The 24,286-nt window shown below is 36.8% G+C and overlaps 2 protein-coding genes across 11 annotated transcripts in view; one reads left to right on the forward strand and one right to left on the reverse strand.

Moving 5' to 3' along the window:
- The window catches only part of LOC110835676 (uncharacterized), a 432,687-nt gene that overhangs the window by 24,421 nt on the left and 383,980 nt on the right, over positions 1-24,286 (reverse strand). For 4 of the 10 annotated variants that reach the window (XM_087340783.1, XM_087340780.1, XM_087340781.1 and 1 more), the window contains one exon: positions 6,807-7,053. Coding sequence is in view for 1 of the 10 variants with exons in the window: in XM_022080987.2 (XP_021936679.1) it covers positions 1,311-1,326 (16 nt within the window). In the remaining 9 variants the exon portion in view is untranslated. Of the gene's footprint in view, positions 1-507; positions 529-1,310; positions 1,695-6,806; positions 7,054-21,136; positions 21,286-21,420; positions 21,565-24,286 lie in introns of those variants that run through there. The other 6 variants (XM_022080980.2, XM_022080979.2, XM_022080987.2 and 3 more) reach the window with 6 other exon arrangements.
- LOC110838110 (protein snakeskin) lies at positions 5,750-20,228 on the forward strand. Its single transcript, XM_022080988.2, has 4 exons — positions 5,750-5,898; positions 15,008-15,060; positions 16,573-16,734; positions 17,807-20,228. The coding sequence occupies exons 1-4, from the start codon at positions 5,751-5,753 to the stop codon at positions 17,990-17,992; spliced, it is 549 nt and encodes a 182-aa protein (XP_021936680.2). The 5' UTR covers position 5,750; the 3' UTR covers positions 17,993-20,228.

Below are 24,286 nucleotides of genomic sequence, written 5' to 3' on the forward strand. Positions count from 1 at the left end.
CAGTGTTTATCGTAAAATAATATTTTTCTTTAAATTTCACGTGCCCCACGTTGAATACCACTGATTTAGTTGACACCGACAAACTAATTTTTGTAATGGAGAAGTGGGATCATTTAAAAAAAAATTACAATATCGTTTACCAGTTCATTATTAATCTCTTCTGGGATACTGCGATGTAAAGTCTAGTAAAAAGCTGGCCTCCATTATTGGAGAAATCGTCCTGATGATGGAGGCAGTATACACATGTGAAATGTCTGTTAATTTCTAGCAGACTACACGGCTCAACATTCGAGAATTCAGCAATCTCCATATTAGTTCCAGTGATAATCTTAAATCTCTAACTACCTAACCAACCAACCAACCAACTAACAAAATGACGAACCAACTAACTAGATGGCTTAGGAAACCCGAATTAACCAAAGTCCTCCACCGGTCCCTGTCCTGGGCTAGCAAAATCCAGTCGCCTTTAACCAGAAATCTCATCTGTTTTAATTGAATCAAACTGACCTTGGAGGCGAGCAGGTGATAAACCCACAAACGTCCCTCTGCACATGCCCATAGCTTAGTTACTGTAATGTTAAGAAGACATATTTCACAATGTACTTTCAACGCACTTTTATTTCTCGGAGTAGAATCGATACACAACGGACGAAATTATTTCATACATCTCTGACATCAAAGTCCCAATGTGTAGGTGCCAGCAGTCAGAGATGACAGTATTTTGAAAAGCGTAAATCAGATGCAAACACATTTCTTTGCAAAAACTAAATAATTATTCGGGTAACAATTACAAACATACTCAAAACATCGGGTAGATCTTAGTCAGGATCCTACCCGCCAATACCGATTTCGGTACATCGTTTTCGGAAAAGTAGTTTTCGAAAAATAACGAGATCGGCAAATAAAGAGAACGCCATTGCCGGCCAAATTCTGTCGGCAACTCAGCTACTCTCATTGCCGACCCAAAGGTTTGACTGATGCTTTATTCTGTTGGAGGAACAACGAAAGAATATTTTCGCTCAAGAGACACTTGAAACATTCCAAGACTAAATTTTGTGTACTTCTGTTTTGAAAATGGAATTGGTGGTTAAAATTACAAATTTTCCGCCTTTAAATTAAACAGAAACACTTGGAGGTTGTCACAAGTTCATCAGGTTTTCCTACAATGTTTATTCTGAAAAGGTGAAAAAACCTGATAAGTCACCTATTACTAGCCAGCAGACGACTACACTGGTGGCATTTAGATACGTAGCTTTAAAGCATCGTAAAACACCACACAGTTGATCAGCCGGAAAGTGTTGTTAACTCACCTAAAATATGCAACATACTGCAGATTCACGGCATTTCTTAAAAACATTAAGAAGTCACAGTATTCGCTCAAAAAGAACACTTCTAAAACTGCCACGATTCAACTTAGAACAACACATGTCTATTGCAACATCGTTGACGATATATATAATAATGAAACTGCGAGAACTGGTCTCGAAAACCACCTAAGTTCCGAACTGACAAAAAAACACCGTACCAGACGTCATTTCTTTTCCAACAAATCATAAACGATGGAGGATCTGAAACTCTGTTCAACACTGTCATAGACACACTTGTTGGATGGTCACTCGTAACGAACAAAACTTACTGGCACGACCTTAAAACTTAGAAGAACAGCAGACGACTGTCACACGAACGTTTAACGGAAGTGAAACTACAATGTTATTAGAGAGCAACACGGCGCAGGGCTTATTGTGCTGCTATCTGTGAGCAATTCACTTGTAAACACAAACGCAACATGACCGTAGCACAGTCGGTAACAAGGGTAACTACTAATCACACAACGAATAATTTTGAAATATAGTAAGTAAACTATGTCTCAGAGGAACCTAATCAATCTTTAGGGTAAAAATACGTGTGGGTATAATAATTTTTACATAAATATAAACGATGAATTGAAGGGATACAAGCAACATTAATTTCCTGACGAACATAGGAAACTATTGTGTGCATAGAACAGTGAACCTTATTGTGGCACGCCAGATGGCGATCGTAGTAAGACGTTCTATTAAGAATATAGAGATGGCGCGCTGCTACATATATCGAAAAATCATCTACATAGGCAAGGTCATGCTTTGGCACAGGCGAATGAGACGCCAGCCTGGGGCCTCGAAGAAATAAGGTTAAAATTGACAAAATGTAAGAAAAACAACTAATTTTACTACTTAAAAATTACAATGATAAATATCGGGGTCATGCAAAGGTAATTGAGGAGAGGATGGAAGACGAAATCCTAGTTAATTTACTTATTTGAGATAAGAAAATATCAAACCGCGTAACAATAAGGAAACTTTAAGACAGAAGACCAGTCCATGCAAAATATTACCTTTCGTCTTATCGTGTACACGTCTCTATATTTCTGTGACAGCCAATGCCAAAACTATATTATTACTATTTCCAATTAGAAATATAAAACTTTTTGTGATTTATTGATCGGCGTCTCATAGATTCGCGCAACGTTAATCCCTTACGTTCCATTCGAAACAATGTAATTTCTACATCAAGTGTAAAACAAAAGCATATCAAAAAGTTGAATTATTTTTTTTTGCGTTTAAACAACATACGAGGTGCGATCGGAAAGTTTCAAGACTGCGCCTATAAAAACCCGTACATTTATCTCAGGTATTAAATTCATCCATCACCCTCGAGGTAGTTCCCCTGGGAATGAACACAACGATCCCAGCGCCGCTGCCAAGCCTGGAAGCATCCCTGGAAATCTTTCTTTGTCAGCCTGTCAAGCACCATCTGCGATTCTGCCTGAATCTCTTCTATCGTCTCAAATCTCCTTCCCTTTAGCTGAATTTTCATCTTTGGGAAGAGGAAGAAGTCACACGGAGCTTAGAAAGGAAGTTGGGGTCGGTTCTTGCAAGATTTTTGAGTTCCTGACAAACGAGAAGTCGATTCTGCTTCTGGTCCTCAGACAGGATGCGTCGCATGTGGAGTTCTTCCTTTAGAATCAGCTGACAGGTCCCATAGCCTATCCCAACAATGTCGCACAAGTCGTTGATGGTACGACGTCGATCTTTGTAACATTTTCGGGCGTTGTGCTCGAAGATGGTCGTCCAGAACGCTCGTCATCATCGACAGAGGTTCGGCCATTTTTGAAACGTGAATGCCACACAAAAGTTTGTGCACGACCCATTGCGGACTCCCCAAATGCTTGCTTTAGCATTTCATAGGTTTCCGTAGCCGTTTTGGCGAGTCTTTGGCAAAATTTGATGCACACGCCATTCCGAAATCGCAGGAGGGTCGGTGTAATGCACTACCAAAACGCCCGTAACTAAGAAACAAATGCTAATTCGATGATGCCGGCTGGCACACTGATTCACTATGATTGTAGGCCGCACCCCCTAAAGGCAGAAGCTCGTACTACATCCGGTTCGCCCTCAATTGACACAGTCTTGAAACTTTCCGATCGCACCTCGTATATAATTCGACAACCAAAGTCTACAATCCAAACTAACTGTTTTCGTGAAGTGTGATACGTTCACTCACGAGGTCAGAGAGTAAAATCCTCGTCTTTATAAAAAAATAATTTCTTATGAAATTATGGCTGCTAAACTGCCGAGTTTCAATTATAACAATTACCCATATAATATAAAATGGAGACTGATAATTTATCTCGGTGGTCATAGGGACCTTGAATTTCGTAACAATTACAATTAGTGGGCGATATAGTTAAAAATAAATAATTACAAATTAACTATAGTTAAATGTATTTCCTTCAGGCTAGTCAGTGCAATGACTGGAGTTCCGAGTCTTTATTAAGAACTTCGTATGTTTGTACAGGATGATATTGGCGCAGGACACGGAGGGGGCGAAGCCCTGCTGTTATTTTTCATCTTCCTTTATCTGTGAGTTCATTCTGTGATTTTACAGGGCAGTGGTAATCACTGTTCGACACTGTACTCAATGAACCGATTTATCTTACATGGGGGATCGGCTGAACTATACAAATATTCCGAATTTCAAAGTGTTCAGACTCACCGCCGTAAAAACCCTCAAATTCTACATTTTGACTCAGTTTAACAGCAGGTCGTAAACGCAGTTGGCGATACCGAGGAGAATCAAAATGTTTGAGCCCTCGTGAAATATTTCCTACGTAAATCCGCAAACATGAATTAAGTAGGGTCTACCAACGGTGTAAATAAATAACTAGATGTACAGAATGTTACACAAAATGACACCAGATCTAAAGTTTAGACTGAAACTGCAACATTCGTACAATGATCCAAGAACAATCTATGGAGATTTATCTTTTACGGATTATATGCTCAGTCATCCGTCTATCTTTTATTTTCGCCTTTGTTTGTCACTTCGTCATTTATAAATATATTTGTTTATTCTTTCATTAATTTATCCCTCCTTCCAACTCTTATTTATTTATTTACTTATTAAATATTTATTAATTATTATTTAGTGTTCTGTCTGACGACAGGTCCATATGAACAGGATCCTTCCATCCTTTTCTAGGACTGGGACCTGTTCATATACGTTCTTGGCAGATGATCCAGAAGTGGTTTGCCATTGCCTTCTTCTGTGTGTGAATGGAGTAATTGTTGGGATGCCACGGAGGAAAACTCCGTGTTGCCTAGACCACGGCCTTGCCCAACACAAGTTATAAATTCGGGCTACTTATATTATTTCCTTCCAGGCATTTATTTTACTTTATTTACGAATTAATCGGTCCACGTATCTATTATTTTCGCAACTTAATCTGATTAATAATTTACTTTTCATTTTAGTATTTTTGTTTAATTTTAACCGTCTAATCACAATAAAATATTTTATTAAATATTAAAATATTATTACTACAATTAACATTTAATATTTAAAATATTTAAAATATATTAAAATGATGCTCTTACTATCGAAATGTTCGATTTACAATTAGAGCATCATCTTTATCACGACATGTTTCGGTTTTCAATGAACCATCTTCAGGTGTATAATCGATATAAATTCAAATGTAATATTCTAAATGCAATCCTTCGTCAGATGTCCATTAAATATCATTTATCCTCTTCTAGATCAATTGTACTTTGTTATCACATTTAATGTTGTTTCGTATAGCGTGATCTTGCGTGGGTGAAATGTTTGTAGTATTTTTATCTATTGTTTTCTCATTCTCCCACTGACTCATTCCTGAATAAAACCGGTTCGTCCTCTGCACGCGTAATTTTATGTTTCCTTGCATTTTATTTTAATTATTAATCTATTTATCAACCTCCACATTCGTCCTCTCATCGTCACATGAGCTTCCCACGTATTACGTCACTCAGATGACGTCACCGCTAAAACGCGACTCAGCGTTAATGACGTCACAAACTAAAAGCGGAAATTATGACGTAATGTTTAACCGTTTCAAACAATTTGGTCTTCTCGACGAAAGACTGCAACAAAAATGCTTTGCTCTCGTTCATGAAACAATTGTCTTGAACGAAAAGTACCTGATGGACAGACTTTTAACGCTTGCATGATTTATTTTCTCAGGTCGGAAACAATTCGGTGAATCAATAATCTAAATGCTGCAAGATGATACAATTTCGGCTTCACAAGTCTCAGGACTGTTTTTAAATAAATTAGCAGTGTGTAGCGTAAAGAACTTTGGTGTTGCTTGTGTAATTTGATCACCAAATATTCTACAGTGGAACTTTGAAAGTTTATTTCTCTGAAAATGACGTGTTTACGTGGTGCTCATTATGAATCATCCTATAACTCGGGTACGCATGCGCGTTGAATGTGTGTCAGATCCAACTCCACGCGCCCATTACCCACGGCGTCAGTTGTTGGGAAGAGGCCATTGTGTGAGGGTGAATTCGAGGCGAGCAGTTGCAAGTAGCTTGAAAGGTAAGCAGACCGACACTTAATTCTGTCCTTACACCTGACGGTTTTCCACGAAATAATAAGACTTCATCCCTGATTCGCGTTTCGGAATAAAAGGGAATACAGTTTTGAATTTTTACCGAACACGACACTCCTGAAAATTTCCTTGAAACAGCAAATGGATTTCAGTAGCAGATCTGCTACCAAGCACTGGAAAAATATGTCCGTAATCAGTAATCTGCACAACGCAGGCCAGAACTTACACACACCACAGATAAATTCGACACGGTCAACCACGTAACCGGAAAACAAGTTCAACTTATCGCGTCTGAAAGGAACGTGAAAAAAACACGACGTATAAACGTATGTCTGCAATAATGTAGAATAAACTGGTCCACGCCCAACAATATGACACAATACAACACACCAAAGGAAATTATATAGGATATTGAAAGAATCAGCTTAAATATTATACCCAAAATTATGTTATCACCCAGAGATTTCTCCAGCATGCTATCAAATCGAGGGAAATTATAATTTATTTTCTAATGCGTTCTCACAGGCCTGGATTAAGGCATTTCTGTCTTGAGGCCCTCTGGTAGCTGAATTCTTATGGGTGTGTCGATTTTTGTGTGTAGACTGATGGACAACATTTCTTTTCCCCAGATAGCAAAAACTGAATATATGGTATTATGTATTTGTTACAAGTTTGTTCGTAGGCCCTAGGCGCAGCGCCTGACGTGTTTATAGGTTGGTACGACCGTGAGTTTGGGCAACACGCAGTTCAACTGTCTTCTTCAACACTAACTTTGTTGTGTCGTTGGGGTGTGACAGGAAGGAAACGGGACATTTGTGACGAATGATAATGGTAGTAAAAGTACATTAAATTACTTCAAGCTTAATACAGAATGCACGTTAATCCAATCTCTTACCTTTTGACTACGAAACACAAAAAACGGTTGGTATAGCATGGTGTCCAATGGCGGGCTGATCTGAACTCACTATGGAACTTCCAAGTAACATTAAAGGTGGAGGAGAATTTCTTGGTAAGCTGAGAGACTGTCAGTTTGAACTACACGCATTAAACGCGTTGACGGTGTAGATAAGGAACTTTCGCTGTGTAGGGTGAATTCAGTAAAATTCAAACAGGAAGCTCACAGTTCAGCCAACTTACAGACACTGAAACAGAAAGAGAAGAGGATTTTAGAATTTTACAAATGATTTAGTAGGTTGAAGGTAACTAATAAATAAATGTCCTGTTGAAAAGTGTAAAGATTTAGCGATCTATACATTTTCACATGACTTTACTATCCGCCGCTAGTCGCTGGTTTAGCGCTGTACATTTGAGTTCAACAGTTGAAAGAATCACGTATTCATGTTTTGAGACCGGATGAAGAGAAGGTATTTTATTCACAAGTTTCAGAAACCGCGGTCAGGCAGCTTCAAAATGAGTACAGCCTTGAAACGCAAGCGCATTAGAGCGAGAATGATTCGAAAATAGAAGTCGTTATGAACGCACCCCAAACAAATGCCGAGCGACCACACCTCAAACACAACGCAACTTCCGTTTGAGAACGTGAGCTATAAAATACACGCTTTATGGATCTCGGACTCACAGACGGTTGTCAACAATCCATAAAGCCTTTGAGAAGACATTTTCCTTATTTTTACAAGGAAATGCAAAGTAAGTCCGAGTTTCGTTGATCCACACACATGAGAATCAATATCTTATAAGCACAGAACAACCAGCCCTCTTTTGTACTATCGGATATGATAACATTGCGTTATAGAAGTCTGGGGTTAAGACGTGTTCCTGCATTCAAGGTGTTTAAAAGTTCCTTTGGTTCACTAAATACACTGTGATTTAAACACCATAAAAGATAATTTCAACCGGCTTTGTCGAAATTAAAGGAGGGTGAGGGGAAATGTTTTCATTTGCACTGAAAAGTTCTCCACTTAAATTTCAAGTCCCCTTTTACTATGACGTAACTCAAGCTCGGAGTTATATTCCGTCTGCTTCATTATGTCTATGTGCCAACCATGGTAACTTTTGAATCAACTGACAATTTTTTTTTTAGAAAATCTTGTATTGACAACATACTATTAAAAACTATGGCAATAATTGTAAACCTGTTGAAATATTATACAGAAAACTCAAATTTCCTGATTTTAAACGTATGCATCTTTCAATGCCTTCTTTGTTGAATGTAAATTAAAAACAACATGGTGCCCGCGTGAGACAATTTCAGTTTCTCGTTTCACAGCGACGGCTAAACAAACTATTGGACGGCGTAGCTTTAGTAGTAAAACTTATTTTTAAGCCTTGAAATTTCAAAATTCGTGTAATCTAAAAATAGTCCCTTCGCTAGAAAGGAGCAAATTCTCAGAGAATGCGTACATAAACTGATAACAAGATTAACACAAGACTGTGAATGTATTGCTAATACAAGGCGTGCTGAAAAGTTGTCCTTGCTGAATAAATATTATGTCCATTATGAGGTGTCCAGATGCAACAGCCAATTTTAAGAATGACTCATACAAGAGTATGAAACATAGCAACTACTGTTATTACTTTAAAATAATCTCCAAAATAAAAATACGAATTGTACTTAGACCTAACTTAAAACATCAAAAAGATTTTAAGTTTTCATGGTGACCGCTTTGGACAGACAAAAAAAAATCTTCTCGTCAATTAGGAAATCCGACGTTTTGGTGAATGTCGCTATCCGCTCGTCAGAGAAAGATTTATTTAGTCGATTGATTACAAATCAGTCGGAAGCAATCTTTAAACGTAAACCCATCTCAACAAAATAAACCCTTTTTTTTTAACATTTTGAAGCTAAGCCGAAGATCGTCGAATTCAGTCCGTACCTCACAGAAAACACCACACTTTACAAAAGATAAACTGGTCAACGCTGCTTAAGGGAATAATTGCTGCTTACAGAATGAAACCCACAATTTCAAATTAAAGTTCTACTGATTACTGAAGCAGGTGGGACGTATAATTACCATTGCGCTGAAGACGGTTAAACCAGCTAACAGCAGTCACATCTTTATCTGATTACGGAGAAGAAAAACTGTGTCGAAAACGTCGGGACTTTTTCCATTATCATCCAAGAACATAAAATATATCCTTCAAAGTCCCCAAACGTAACAGGACAACTGGACGATAACTTCAGAATGTTCTGATGGATTGTTTTGATACGTCCAGCGTTCAGAAACATCAAATCATGTTGTAAAGAGCAGGATTTTATTCGTGGGCAAGAATTCAAGCCCCCTGGCTATGGGTTTGGTGTTCGTCGCGTAAACGCGTTCTCAATGTCTGCTCCAACGAATTTTACGTAATTGGCTTTCAATTATGTTTTGCTAGAGAAGGAAACACATTCCAGTTGGCTGCACGCGTTGGAAAGAGTCGATTTCTGAACGGGGGAGATTGGTGATGCTACCCAAAATTTACCTCTTTTTCTCCCCCGGGACAAGGATGCAAATCAAATAGCAGTCTCGAAACCAAGTCTACATATTCAGATACTCTGTGCTTTGCAAAAGAGGACAGCAATTGGTCATATAATTTCTTTACAAACTTTAATGGAGCCAGCAAGTTCTTGAACATTTCTGACACAAATTATGAACTTCCGGGAGCATTTTTCAGTGCGTTGACACGTAATTGCCCAGTTTTTTTTCTTTGATGAAGAAGCCAGAGATGACGTAATAATACAGAGGCGTACTCAACTGTAATGTGGGTTTGATAATTCTAAGCGTAGGGCGTATGGATGCCAAGTGACGGCCTTCAAACAGTTACGTCAAGTCACGATTTAGAATCAGAATGGTGTACCCACAGAACGCCAGACAATGAAATCTCCAAGCCTGCAAGGGTTCCGAAGGATTTCGCGGTTAAATATCTCAAACATATATATATCACTATCATCACCAAACTAAAGAATTATTTTCCGATAAAATTGCGGTTAGAACGCTGGCCTTGTAATCCTGGGGGGTCTCGGGTTCGATTCCCGGCGGTGCCCGAATTTATAACTTGTGTTGGGCAAGGCCGTGGTCTAGGCAACACGGAGTTTTCCTCCGTGGCATCCCAACAATTACTCCATTCACACACAGAAGAAGGCAATGGCAAACCACTTCTGGATCATCTGCCAAGAACGTATATGAACAGGTCCCAGTCCGAGAAAAGGATGGAAGGATCCTGTTCATATGGACCTGTCGTCAGACAGAACACTAAATAATAATAATAATAATAGTACCTGAGATAAAGTTGTGACCCAAGGGTGAAGGGACACAGAAAACGGGAACCTGAGCTCACTGAAGTGTTTGAAGAGAATGCTCAAGAGAAGATTGGGAAGTTGGAGGGATTAAATGACTGGACAAAAATGCATTCATAAATTGCATTACACGAAATCAGTGACGATGAGATGGGCTGGGCATATAGCACGCATAATTCAAATCGGAATTCCTGAAAGGAAGAGATCATTTGTAAGACTTGGACGTGGGTAGGATGATAATATTAAAATTAATATTTAATGTGGTGTGAGGGTGTTCCCCGATTCAACTGGCTCAGCACAGTTATTAGTAGAGGGCTCTTGTTAAAATTTATGAACCTTCAGGTTCCATAAAAGCGATTGGATTTGCTGCCAGTCGTAGTGATATTAAACAATTACCTCTATTTAATGCATCGATCTGGTATTGTTAGGGGTTCGAAATTAGCTGGGTACAGCGTGTTAGATGATTGTTCACAGGAACCGTTTTAGAATTTGCGAGAAACAAGTGTGTGATTTTTCACAGGGTAAATATATCAGAGCAGTGCACGGGTGTGTATTATTTGTAGAAATTCTGTAATCTTTGAGAATTCGATCTGACCTTCAACGACCATGGAGCTGCGTAGATCAGAGTAACATTCCTTTGAAAGCGACGCATAAACACGCACTGTAAGGAGGTAACAGGGTGTTTCAGAAGTAGGGTTCCAACATTTTATGAAACTGAAATTCGCTCAGAGAGAGACATTGTAGAGGGTCATTCATTAACCCCAACCCCGACAGCCACCTTTCACTTACTCATTCCACAAGCAACCACAGTCAGTATTGACCCTCACATATACGAAGACAGTAGTACTTCTGGACATATCGGAACAATCACTCCTACATCTTTGGTATGTTTTATTTTAGATTTACTTTTATTTTTATATTATTTTTATTTATATTTTATTGCTACTTTCTAACTACAATTTATATAATTTGCATTTTATTCTCTAAATTCTTTTATAAATACTTTCAAATTCTTTAGTGTTTCTTTCAATCTTCTACATCTAAGACCGATATGTACATCCGATAAAATTTAAGAAAAAACATCTCCGCCCAAAAATGAAAAACAAACGCAATGAAAACATCACCAAATGGAATCATAATTGAGTTTTAAGTTCTTAGATATATTTTACACCTGATGATGGTTTTATAAAAACTGAAACATGTTGTGTAAAATGTTCCAAGATGTAAATCGATCAATCGATATGGAACATCAATGATATTTTATTATCTTAATTATAAGAAATTTTAAATATTGTGATAAGACGGATTAAAATAAATAATTGTAGAGGGTATAAATGATCTTAGAACTCCGAATTCAGGGTGAAATGAAACGATCCCACATTAAGACTGTTCTCATATAAATCAACTCATTAGACATCTCAGAAATGACCCATGACCTCTCATCTCCTTCTTCAGTTTCGTTTTAACTTTTTATTATAATGTTCCTTCGTAAAAATAATTCCTGGGAGATTTTATGTGTAAGCTGTCTGATTCAGAGAGTCTGGATAGTAGGTAACGATTTCTTTTAACGATAGATGTAAACAGGGGGAGTTATTCTGTGTATGGTCCAAGACACGATTAATTCTCCACGACGCAGAAACATTTTTAGAGACACGAGACTGAGAAAAAAAGTATTCTTGTAGGGATGATCTATGATCTTACGCTGCTGAATCTGAGAACCAGTGACCACAGTACGGTCTTTGAAAGGTCTATTTTCAGTCTGCATTCCGATACTTAAGCTTTTATTTAATCTTCTAGGAACTTCCTGCAGAGGGTTTGGTAGTATTTATGTGTCTTGTATGATTCTCAGTGTAAACAGGGTTTATATTCTTAAACAGCATTAACAAGCTCAACTTTGTAATGGTGAAGAGTCGTTTTCTTTGCGGTACGGACTGAATTCTTAGCTTATAAGGATTGGGGGTAAATGTGCAGTGAAGAGTTTACGTGTACAAAGCGATTATTCTGTTAGGTTAATTCGGAACACAAAAATATTTTATATTTATAACATTAAAAATAGGTATTATTTATAATTAATTGCAGCTTTCTATCAAAATTGAAACTATTTCCCTGTGTAACGAATAAAGTAAACTGAATAAATATTTCTTTACACATATTCAAGTATGTTTTACACAAGTTCCTTGCATTCCTTTATAATCCATAGAGCCGGTCATTTTTAAAATTTTTAAAGTTATTTCTAAGTGGCAGCCGCGTAGTAATTGATAAAACCGCAATTCCTGTAACATCTCCACTGGTGTTTAACTACGTAAAGTACGTGATCTATATATATTTATTTATATGATATATAAATGAACACCGAGACAATGAGTAATTTAGCATTGCGAAGACTGGATTTGTAATGTGTGTACACTTTGATGCGAAATTCACTTTTTAAAATGAGCCCAAGCGGCCTTGTAATCGTAAGAAATGGAATTCGTGATTTTGGCGAAGTAATTCTGAAACCGATGCCACGGTTTGTATGCATGTCTGTTTTGTGTTGCTTTAGAAGATAAATGTCGGCAGAGAGCTATATAAGGTCAAGGGGCCATAGAACGTTATGATAAAAGTAGGTCATGGAAACAACGGGCGATCATATTGTAGTGGCAATCCTTTTACGTGGTCTCAAACGAAGCCGCCTAAACGCATTCTCGTTACTGCAGACACAGTTTAGCAATGGTCATGCCCTCCAGAGAAAGTTAGTCTGAGGATTATCTCGCTACAAGAACGGTCTAAGTGGCGCGTCCCTTAAATTGTATTTATTAGGATGTCTGTTCGCGTACGGATGACCAAAAGGTCACGTCCTGAATCCGATCGCTACGTACACCACACACTATCAGTTATATATATAAAAAGATTCTTGACTGAAGATTATAGCTGTTATATTTATTTATTTAGTGTTCTGTCTGACGACAGGTCCATATGAACAGGATCCTTCCATCCTTTTCTCGGACTGGGACCTGTTCATATACGTTCTTGGCAGATGATCCAGAAGTGGTTTGCCATTGCCTTCTTCTGTGTGTGAATGGAGTAATTGTTGGGATGCCACGGAGGAAAACTCCGTGTTGCCTAGACCACGGCCTTGCCCAACACAAGTTATAAATTCGGGCGCCGCCGGGAATCGAACCCGAGACCCCCAGGATTACAAGGCCAGCGTTCTAACCGCTAGACCACCGTGGCGGTTTCTAAACATCAACACTTTACCCTGTTCTCTTCAGGCATTCCCACTGAAACTATGTCCGCAGATCTAATCTCGTGCGTGCTACATGCTGAGACCATCTCGTCGCAATTTGGTTTATCACCCTAATAAAATTTCAAAACGAGCACAAACTTTAGAGTTCTTCAGCATGTAGTTTTATCCAGTCTCCTAATAATTCATCCCTATTTGGTCCAAATATTCCCCCCGAGCACCCTGTTCTGTCTTTTTTCCCCTAAACGTGATATACCAGATTTCACATTTATGCAAAACAGCGCGTAAAATTATAGTTTTTTTTATATTTTATTATATTCGTTTTGAGAAAGTGAACGGGAATATGGAAGATGTGAACTGTTTGTAGGATTTCAGTTTCTCACGGACCTGGGTTCAATACACAGCGGAGGCAAAGGACTTTCCTTCTAGCCTCTACCCCTAAGCGCCTCTTTGGCGTGCAGCGGGATAGCTTTAGTGATTAAAACGTCGTGTAGTATGAAATCCTGGTTTTTAATTTGGATCATGAACAACCAACACAAAACCCAATTATTCTGTGTAGTGTGTAGTATGGACAGTTTGATGTGCATTAATTCTTATCCTTAAGGACCTGTGTCTAAACCCGTGTGAAATTGGAGCGTTTAAGTGTCTTGAATTACGTTGGTAAAAAAATTGCAAAATGAAAATTTAATTGAACGTTCGATTAATTATAACTAATTAATACTGTATTAAATGTTAATCTATGATCAATTGGTGCAGTTATTTGTCACGTTTACACCTGAAGATGGTTTATATAGAAACCGAAACATGTTGTAAAAAGATGTTCCAATTGTAAATCGATTGTTCGATGAGGAACATAAAATGATATTTGAATTGTGATTAGACGGACAAAAACCGAATAATTAATTAAATACATAGTTTCACAATATGACGCAACTATATTACCTTACGTTTACTCAAGTAAATAATTGACAACCAAAAAAATATATATCATTTACGAACTAATCTAAAGCGGTCATTGAAATTGTCCAGTCTAAGTGAGAACCGAATTGGGTCGACGTTTGATCTCACAGTTCTCAAAACATTAATTTTAATTAGGGGTTTCCATTCTCGTGTTGGTAGATGATCACGCCCTACGTCACATCAGCTGCGCGCGCACGAGTGTTTGGTTTTATTATTACGAAAGTGTTTACGCGTTAATCAGATCGGGCGTGTTCTCTCGTGGTGGGCGCATGTGGTCACATGCATATTAATGTATACCACGTATGACAGTTCACATGCCAACTAAATAATACGCGAAATCTGTAACCTCATATCTTATTTTAAATACAAGTCTTAGAAGTTTTAAATTATACCCTGATCCTGTACAAAATTAATGTATTTTCTTAATCCTGCATCAAAGTACCCATTTTAATATTATCCTCACATATCAGCCCTCAAGGTTTTTTTTTTTACCAACCTACCGCGATCCCCTGGTGTTAAGACACGAATTATATTCAAATTCTCCAGCTCTTAGAATTTATTTTGATGTGCGAATGTTAGATGAAAGAGTCCTGAAGAAGAGTCAGACATCTTGTTTTTTTTTTAGAGGCTGAAGACTTGAGGTACAGATAAACCGGTAACTGATTCTCTTTTGTTTCAGGCGCTAACACGATGGCGATAAACAGAGTTCATCTTCTTAAGTTCTTCGAGCTTGTAAGTACAGTCCGTCTGTCCTCGAGTGTATAAAATTCTGTGACGCCTAGCTGTTGTCAGATATTTTAACGTACTGTACAAGCTGAGGCTACGAAGAATTGTATGCTATATAATGAGCCATTTACATGCAAAGCTTCCAGTCTTAGATTCCCACTAGAACCGGTATGTTTTTGTCAGATACGGTTTCAAATCTGTCCTTTTCTAGCTTGGGGATACGTATTCAAGACCATTTTCAAAGGGTGGATCCCCTGTAGCGTGTAGCTTACTTACCTTGTAGACTGTACCTATCATTAAGATGGAGAATATATAAAATGTGACACATTTAGCACGTAAATAAAAAATATACCAATCAAGAGTAGAGAGGTGTACTGAAATGGAGTACATTTTTTTTATCTAAAGACATAAAATACGTATTTTTATCTTGCATTGATAAATATCCATCTTATTTAATGAATGTTTCAACTAAAATCAGTAAATCAAATCTAAAAGTTCTTGACGATGGTGAAGAGTCAATTGAATAAAAATTTACTTGTATATTATCCATCGTCTAGTAAATATAAAAGGTAAAAACGACGTTTCGGAGATGGGACTCTATCTCCGTCTTCAGGTTCCTACAAAGTTGGGCCCACTAGATAGAGCTAATCCCTATCTCCCTATCTAGTGGGCCCAACTGTGTAGGAACCTGAAGACGGAGATAGAGTCCCATCTCCGAAACGTCGTTTTTACGTTTTTTATACTTACTAGACGATGGAAGGTCCGGAGATAGGGATTAGCTCTATCTAGTGGGCCCAACTGTGTAGGAACCTGAAGACGGAGATAGAGTCACATCTCCGAAACGTCGTTTTTTACGTTTTATATTTACTAGACGATGGATAATATCCAAGGAAATTTTTATTCGAATAAAATCAGTAACTCTTGTATTTTCATTTATCAGTATTTTCCTATTTATTAAAAATCTACTTAGGGACTGCAAACTTCAATTTGGGCTTAATTTTCTATGTCATAATTACATTTAAAATTCTAACATGAACATCCAACTGAAGTACAATAGGATTTTCTCACATGCCGTAATTTACGTACGTCGTAAATGATCGGCTATGAACGTTTTTGTCTAGATCAGAGGGAACACGATACAAAAAATAATCCTTCGTGTGTTATGTGTCACGTTAAAAACTGTTACTTTAATTTAATTAAATTGTATTGTTTATATATTTTAATCAGCATTTTTTTAGACCAAATACGTAAAGACATAAACACTCTGAACTAAGTGGCAGTGACTGTACCTGAAATTTAATCTGATCTTTATTTGTGAACGTAAATTTGATTGGTTACTGTAATTTCCAAATATACGAACTGCCACATTTTCTAAAATTTTGTTAGCTACCAATTGTAGAATTTATAGGGCCTGAAACTTTTACCAGAACGGGGTTTAGGTCTTCAAGTTAATTTTCCTTATCTTTTAAAAAAATACTCTGAAGCAATTTCTTAATATTTATGTGGCAATTTTTCCAGGCGCTTGCCATTATCTGCATGGCCCTTCATTACCACAGTCAGACGGGAAGCAACTCATTCCACGAACTCATGATAATCAGCGCTGCATTCGGAGGTTACATTGTTATTTTGGTTGGCATACTGACAGGCATCTTTACTGGTCAGCCTGTCAACAAGCGAATAGTAAGCATGTCACGTATTTATGCTCGTCGTCAGTTTCCAGTTCTAGTTATAAATGCATAAATTTGTGTGGCAATATCAATGATAATGGGATAATATTAAAAAAGATTGGTAGCATTTAAACTGGGTTATCTGGCTCCAGACATGCTACAGTCGTTCAACTCCACGATGTTCTAAACACTTAGAACTGAATTTATTAATATTTGTAAAAGTTCTCCCATCACGCAAAAACACTCTATGTACCTGATATAACTACGCAAAATTATTAAACAAATTTATTTGCTTTACAGAACCACTTATAGGGCTTACCAATAGGTTAGGTTTCTCAAATGTGTCATTTAAACAGACATTGACTTTATAGGTTATAATGCATGATTCAGTCTTTTAAATATTTATACACAAATAATCATGCAATGTATCCAACATAACAGGAAGACTGACTTTGAACTGTCTGGTTTCCTCTTTTCAAAACACGCCTTGAAATTACGAAATGAAACTTCTGCACTCATTTTATCAAAGTCAAAATAAATTGGTTTAGTAAACGAAAAGAATATTACCTAAGGACAAGTCAAAATTACATATCCCTAGGATTGGTATATTGGCAAACCTGGCAGTAGTTAATAATTCATTTTCGTGCTGTTGTCAACATTGCTATTTTTACTATTTTTCGAAGTTATTTTCAAGATCCCATTTTGTGAAGTGGGTGATGATATTATTATTATTATTGTTATTATTATTAAATGTCATTAGGCCGATTATAATTGACGTAAACTATCATTAAGCAAGTATATCAGTACATTCATATATGCACACACATAACCTCTAATGCATACCTTATATAAAGGTGAAGGTCTATACACCATACGAAGAAATTAAAATTATTGAAAAAAATTCATTAATAACAAGTTCCTTACAAAAACACCAAGGGAAGAATAAATGCATAAAATTGCCTTAATTTCCTGGCCAGGTTATGTCCACTGACACGTAAAACTACCTATGAATTATTATTGCAGTTAAATTCATTCGGATTCTCTAATTTTTAGAAGAAAATCTTGAACAATCTGTCTCTTTTCAGGACATCTTCTACAGCCTGGTCGGCTGTGCCCTGTTCGTTGCCGCCGGATCCTTCGTAATACAGTATTTCGACAGATACTACGGCTCGAAGGAAACTCGAAACATCGGCCTCTCCAAGGGGGCCATTGCGATCATCAACGGAGTCGTGTTCCTCGTTGACTCGGTTCTCAGCTTCCGCGGGGAATAAATCTCACACCTTTTCAATTTAATATGGGTTAATATGCAAAGGACCCTCATATTTTGTAACTCAGTGTTTCGGTTGTGTTTAACTGAATATTTTGAATTTCTAATTTAATCAGAAGTCTAGATTATTTTTCATTTCATATCTTCTGTACATACATGTATGACCTCATAACCAATAGGTGTATACTAAACACAAAATTAATAATTACAAAGTTAATTTTATAATTTTCCTGAACGTTGGCACACACGTCCGAATGAATGTTCTAATCACAAGGTAAACACACGGCGTGACTATTATCTATTTTACAAATTAACTGTGCGACACAGGTAACACGTGTGGAAAACGACATTAATTTAATTGCTTTTGATGTTAATAGTGCAACTGAATATAAATTTTCTGTTTCAAATCAGTAACAAAGAGCAGAATATTACGAAGAAACCAAATATAAATTCTTTATTCTTATTTTTATTTTGACTGTGTATAAAATGGAAAAGCCTTAAAGTGTTCAATTGTAAGTCGTTACATATTATTGTAAAAATAACCATTTTAATAACACTGAACTGTATTACTTTTTGATGTTCGCATTTAGTTTAAAATGCATTTATTATTACTTTATTAACTGCTATTTCAAAATCTGAAAGAAATTTTCCTTCGTGTTTATTGCAGTAAGAATTTTATGTTTACAAGTGGACAATAATTTTCCTGATATATAAAATGTAAAGTACAGTCACTCGTAGGTGTCCCAAAAAGGGCAGTTTTTATTCACAGTTGAAGTTTAACGATGAACAGAAACTGTGGGGGAAAAAAAAATATTTAATTTTTTTATTTTAACTGAATGAATAACTTTTGCATGTTTCATAAATGTTAAATAAATTACAATCCGCGTACTTTGAAGCACATCTTCATAACAATTTTGTTTGCTTACTTCATAGTCAGAAAACAGCAGGTTTTCAGAATTTATATAAAAAAAATGACTCTCATCAAAATGCAATCTCTGGCAGTGTCTTAAAACGTATTTCTGCAAACACGAATTGCTTCTGTGTTATATAAGGGTTTTATCTGACATTGATTATTTAATATGATAAAATGTCAGTCTTTAAGTGAAACTGAATTATTAATGAATGTGGGATTTCATGAACTTTGCCTTCGTAATTTTACATCGCAGAATAATCTTCATAAATGACTTCCTTGCGTAATGAAATCTGTGTCTTTCGTGACCACGTAAAAACTTCTGCATACGCTTATACAGAAAGTAGCGCATTACAGTTTTCAGTTCGTAACTATCGAACTCAGGTCTATCATTTCATTGCCTTTCTAAATTTAGTCTTTGTTTACTTTATTTTAATGTTAACTTAATGATGTATTTGTAAGTTTCTTCTCAAATGAACTGCGTTCAAATTATTTATCCTAGAAAAAAAATATTAATATCTACATTATTATAAACAGCAGTTTAATTGCTACCTACTGAGATTGGCTATTTTAAGTTGCCCCGAGGAAGAGCATGAAGATGCAATATTAAATTGACAGTTAAATTCCTTTAACTACGCAGCACAAGTAAAGAATTTGTCTCATGTTAAAATTCTCAAACTACGAGGAGGTAACAAAGAAAAGCTGGTACTGAAAATGTCAGCGGAGAGTTTAGTGACGATTTTACTCGTACCAGCATTTAATCTGACTGAAGTCGAACAAGCATCTGTTACCATACAGCGCAACATTTGACAGTCCGCATCATGAGACATTCTTCTCCTGTGTCACGTGACTTCATTTACCGAGATATGAAAATGAATATTTATTGGTCTGTGCTGCAACCAATATTGAAGCATTTGAAGTCTTATAAAAATGATTACAATACGTTTGTAAAACAAGAAAAATATTTTTACCTTAAAATATTGCACAGTTAAATGGTTAAAAATGTGTAATACTGAGGATTAGCTTTAATTTTTAAATTAACTGTATGGAAACTGTAATGAAATCAATGACTTTGATGACCAAGGCATTTATATATAATAATTTTCTCATTACAAAAGAATATTTATTATTTTTGTACATGTATACATTCACTATACATTTAATAGTGATATTTTTGTAATGATCGACTACGCACTTTCTTACTTACATTTCCTACTCCACTATTAAGAAAGTGTTTCTTTCTACATTTGTGTTTTAAGCTAATTTACTGCCGATCTTGTATTGAAAATTTCTGTATGTGTTACATCTGAAAATATACAATTTTATGTTTTGTGTCTTGCTTTCTTTGTATGCGCAAAGAACTGTTGTTTTTCCCATGTACAAATGACTTTATTGATGGAGTTTATATCATAATAATTTTCTATAATCTCATTGGCCAGTCCGCGACACTATCTTATGTGCAGCAAGTTTGAAACTGCATGTATTTTCCTTATAAAATGGCTGCCTTCTGGGTTGTAGCACCGTGTAATCTGGTGGAAGTTTGCATACATTTCAGAGGTCCTTGTAAGGCTCTCTGAAAAGTTGGTACACATCTTCCAGACTTCACGGTGCTACAACCCAGAAGACAAGACATCTTCATACCCACTGCTGTGATAACCTCAAATCCTACTTTATTTTGATTGGAGCTACAGAATATACATTTCATGGACCACCTGACGAATTACATCAGATGCTCTCTTTATTGCAAGAAATGCACATGAGAATTTATTAAAGTCTTCAAAGCTCTTCCACCGTTTCAGTGTCATGATTTGCCATTCTACATTGATGATCACTGGCCCATGACACTTGAGTTGAAACTGTGGTAATGGAGAATATAAAAGATGCAATGCTATTATGGAGGGTTAAATTTATTATTTTGTTTTAAGTGCAAAACTTCATTATATCTGCATATCTCACAAGAGTGGTGGTACTCACTTCTCAGGTGGGAATATACATTGCTTGTGTCCGTGATATTGATGGCAAATGTTAAAGAATCTGACTAGTTCCTGAAAGGAACAATTCGAATCTAGCTTAATGGACAAAAGATGTTATTTTCCTTGGTTTCCCTTAGTCTCTCCAAACACTGTGACAATACATAAAAATTGCCAAGGGGTGCATTTCGTCGTTTTGACTTACAGCACAAAGTCATCACATCTAAAAGCATTCAGTGCTACATAATCTCAGTAAATGATAACTTACGTTACGAAATGACTTCCTCAGATGGTCATTAAAAGGTAAAAAAAGGCCTGGAAAACACTTTCTTCGAAAACAGAAGCAAAACACTACACGGCCATTCCTGTACTACATATTATACGGTGGAAACATCTGTGATTACATGGCGTCTAGTTTTCATATTCTGTCACAGCCACAGTTACAGTAGCTGAATTGCATATGCTTATCTAAACTGACAAAAGATGGCAGCATTGACCAAGTTAGCTACTGGATATGCACATAGTATGTGATTTATGTGACGAGTAACCTACCCGGATAATTGTGTCGCTCAGCCAATAAACCCTGATGATGGAGTCAGAGAAAACTTCCAAAACGTATATTCCATTCACACAAAGGTAACTGAACGAAAATACTTCACAATATACTTCAGAATGGAACAGTTTCGGCAGTGTGGACACTACTAACCCAAGCAATACGAGAAACTAGTTCAGTTAATCGACGCAGGAGCGCAAGCGTAGACATAGTACACTGTATTGCTAGCAGATGGCATAAGCTTATCATCAGAACATGCCATGGTGACCAACTGGTTCATTAACCTTAGAGTAGAAACAGCTCGAAATCAAGTTTGTGGTCCGAGGGATTTCAGACTGTCATGGTGGCAACTTTGAAGATGACTGAATTCTGAGATCCTGCGCCGTGTAATTTGGTACAAGAACGCCGACGTTTCGAACATGATCGCCGCTCTCAAGGTACACGCAATCAAACGAAAGCTGTCTTCACTCGCCTTTGCTTCGATGTACAATTTCGATGTGACTCTGACGCATTGAATTTGGTGACGGCTGCTAATTTCCGTGCTTTTATTTTATAAACGTGAAATACAAAGCACACGGCGATGAGGAAAATGATGTTCTGGATTATGACGCAGTATGGACTCGGAGATAAACATTAATATTTTGGAGAAACATACTGTCTCCATCTTCAGGATATTTTCCTACGAGTGAACATGACGTCACAAACCCAGAACAATAACACTGCCAAGAGTGATCTTGTCTATCCGTCTGTCTATGATAAAATTTATGTTGCTTCAACAGAGTCAGGTACGTAAGAATTAATCGATCGATCGATCGATCGATTTGCAAACTTGACTCTCTCGAAAGTCTACCTCGATTACGAAAAAAAAAAACGAATCCAAGAATATGGCCCGGAATTCGATCCCTGGATCGTCTGAATATGATTCCGAATTTTTAACAACAGAATTAACTTGGTAGTCACTTGTACTTAACTTTGACATCTTTCAAAATTTGATTTGTCAGAAATAAGTGATGTCAGATAACAGCACATAACCTAAATCCCCGCGCCACGGAAGCACCTCCATATGTTATGACTGAACGATATCTCGAAAATCATTTCTCTACCATCTGTGGAACAATGGAATTTGATTCTATGTAGTTCAATTTGCAGATAGCATTAAAATGTTTATCTATGCTCGGTGCGTTAATGCCATTATGTGATGCCAAGTAAATTAACACAGACTGAAGGGGGGAAGTTTAGTGCATTGTGTTGTCGCATTATTATTAGTGGCGCTGCCATCTGTGAGTGAGATTGTCGTTTATTGTTAGTAAAGACCACAGTATATTGTAATCATAGATAGATTCGATTCGAGATTAATCGGAATTGGGATGTGATTCGCATTGAATGCAACTCAATTACAGGGACTTGCGCAATATTAACTGTCGCTTAGCAACAACCACATGAGTGATGGCGGGTACAATCAAGCCAACAAATGACGGTCGTATTATCGTACGCTATTGACTGACGGTGATGTTGGGTTACGCGTTGTATAAAGCTCAGTAGACAGTCGTGAATGATAATTAATGTATTATATACTCTAAGAAAATAAATCCACGGAAATTGAGGTTAAAATAACAATTCTAAAGTAAATTTAGCCTACATAAGAATCACTGGAAGGAAAAAGTTGTCAGTGGAACCACGGTTCCGGAGAATTTGACGTAAATACGTCTATACGGAAAGGAAGTTTATATATTGGCTTTATTCTAAATATTTCCTTTATACATGCTTTACAATTGAGTAAAGTTTGATTAAGACTTTGCTTAATCAACTTGAATTACTGAATGTAATGAAATGTAGTGTAATATGTAAGGTATTTTTATTATTTATTTAGTGTTCTGTCTGACGACAGGTCCATATGAACAGGATCCTTCCATCCTTTTCTCGGACTGGGACCTGTTCATATACGTTCTTGGCAGATGATCCAGAAGTGGTTTGCCATTGCCTTCTTCTGTGTGTGAATGGAGTAATTGTTGGGATGCCACGGAGGAAAACTCCGTGTTGCCTAGACCACGGCCTTGCCCAACACAAGTTATAAATTCGGGAATCGAACCCGAGACAAGGTAATGTAATGTTTTATAGGTAACAACAATGCCGAGTAAACAGATGACGACGTTCCCTAGGTACACTTGTTACACTTTTTCGTTTCCCTTTTTCGTAAAACATTTTTGCCGAATGACCCTTCCTCATAGACGTATTTACGTAAAAAAATGGTTTCAAAACAATAACCATCTGGCGAATTTCTAACAAAAAATCTAAATGATGTGATTAACAATCTCTCATTGTGTTCGGGAAGGTCTCCATTTCAAGTCTCAAAGGGTAGGAACTACAGTTTGTCAACTTCACAGCCACTCTGCCATAGTTCAGTAGACATTACGAATTAATTATCTTCGTGTCGAATGAGTGTCATTTCTTAGAAACGGAGAAACAGAGCTAAAATGGTTCATGCACATTTATCTAACAGGACTGCGAAAGTTAGTTCGAGAGATCGTTAAATTACTTTCGATATATTATATCAAGAAACGTGATCTGTGCTCTATAATCCAAGATTTGTTACAATGTCGACAAATGTGTTAATTGGTTTGTGTCATGTGATTGAAAGATTTGTAATAATTGATCAACGGTTAACTACGAATTAATTGAAAAGTTAATTAATTTAAGCGTTTATTAATAGTTATCATTCTTAAATAATTGATGTGATGACAAAATCTATGTTAATTATGATCTACAAAATTTCATGTATTTCCGTTCGAATCCCGGTAGATACACACGACATATTTATTACGATGAGGTAAATTTTATTAATAATGTTACTTAACATGCTGTTCG

This window comes from Zootermopsis nevadensis, unplaced genomic scaffold, assembly GCF_977971745.1.
Source record: "Zootermopsis nevadensis isolate Lab colony 2312 unplaced genomic scaffold, Znev_1.0 Znev_ptg000061l, whole genome shotgun sequence".
Classification (NCBI taxonomy): Eukaryota; Metazoa; Arthropoda; class Insecta; order Blattodea; family Termopsidae; genus Zootermopsis; species Zootermopsis nevadensis.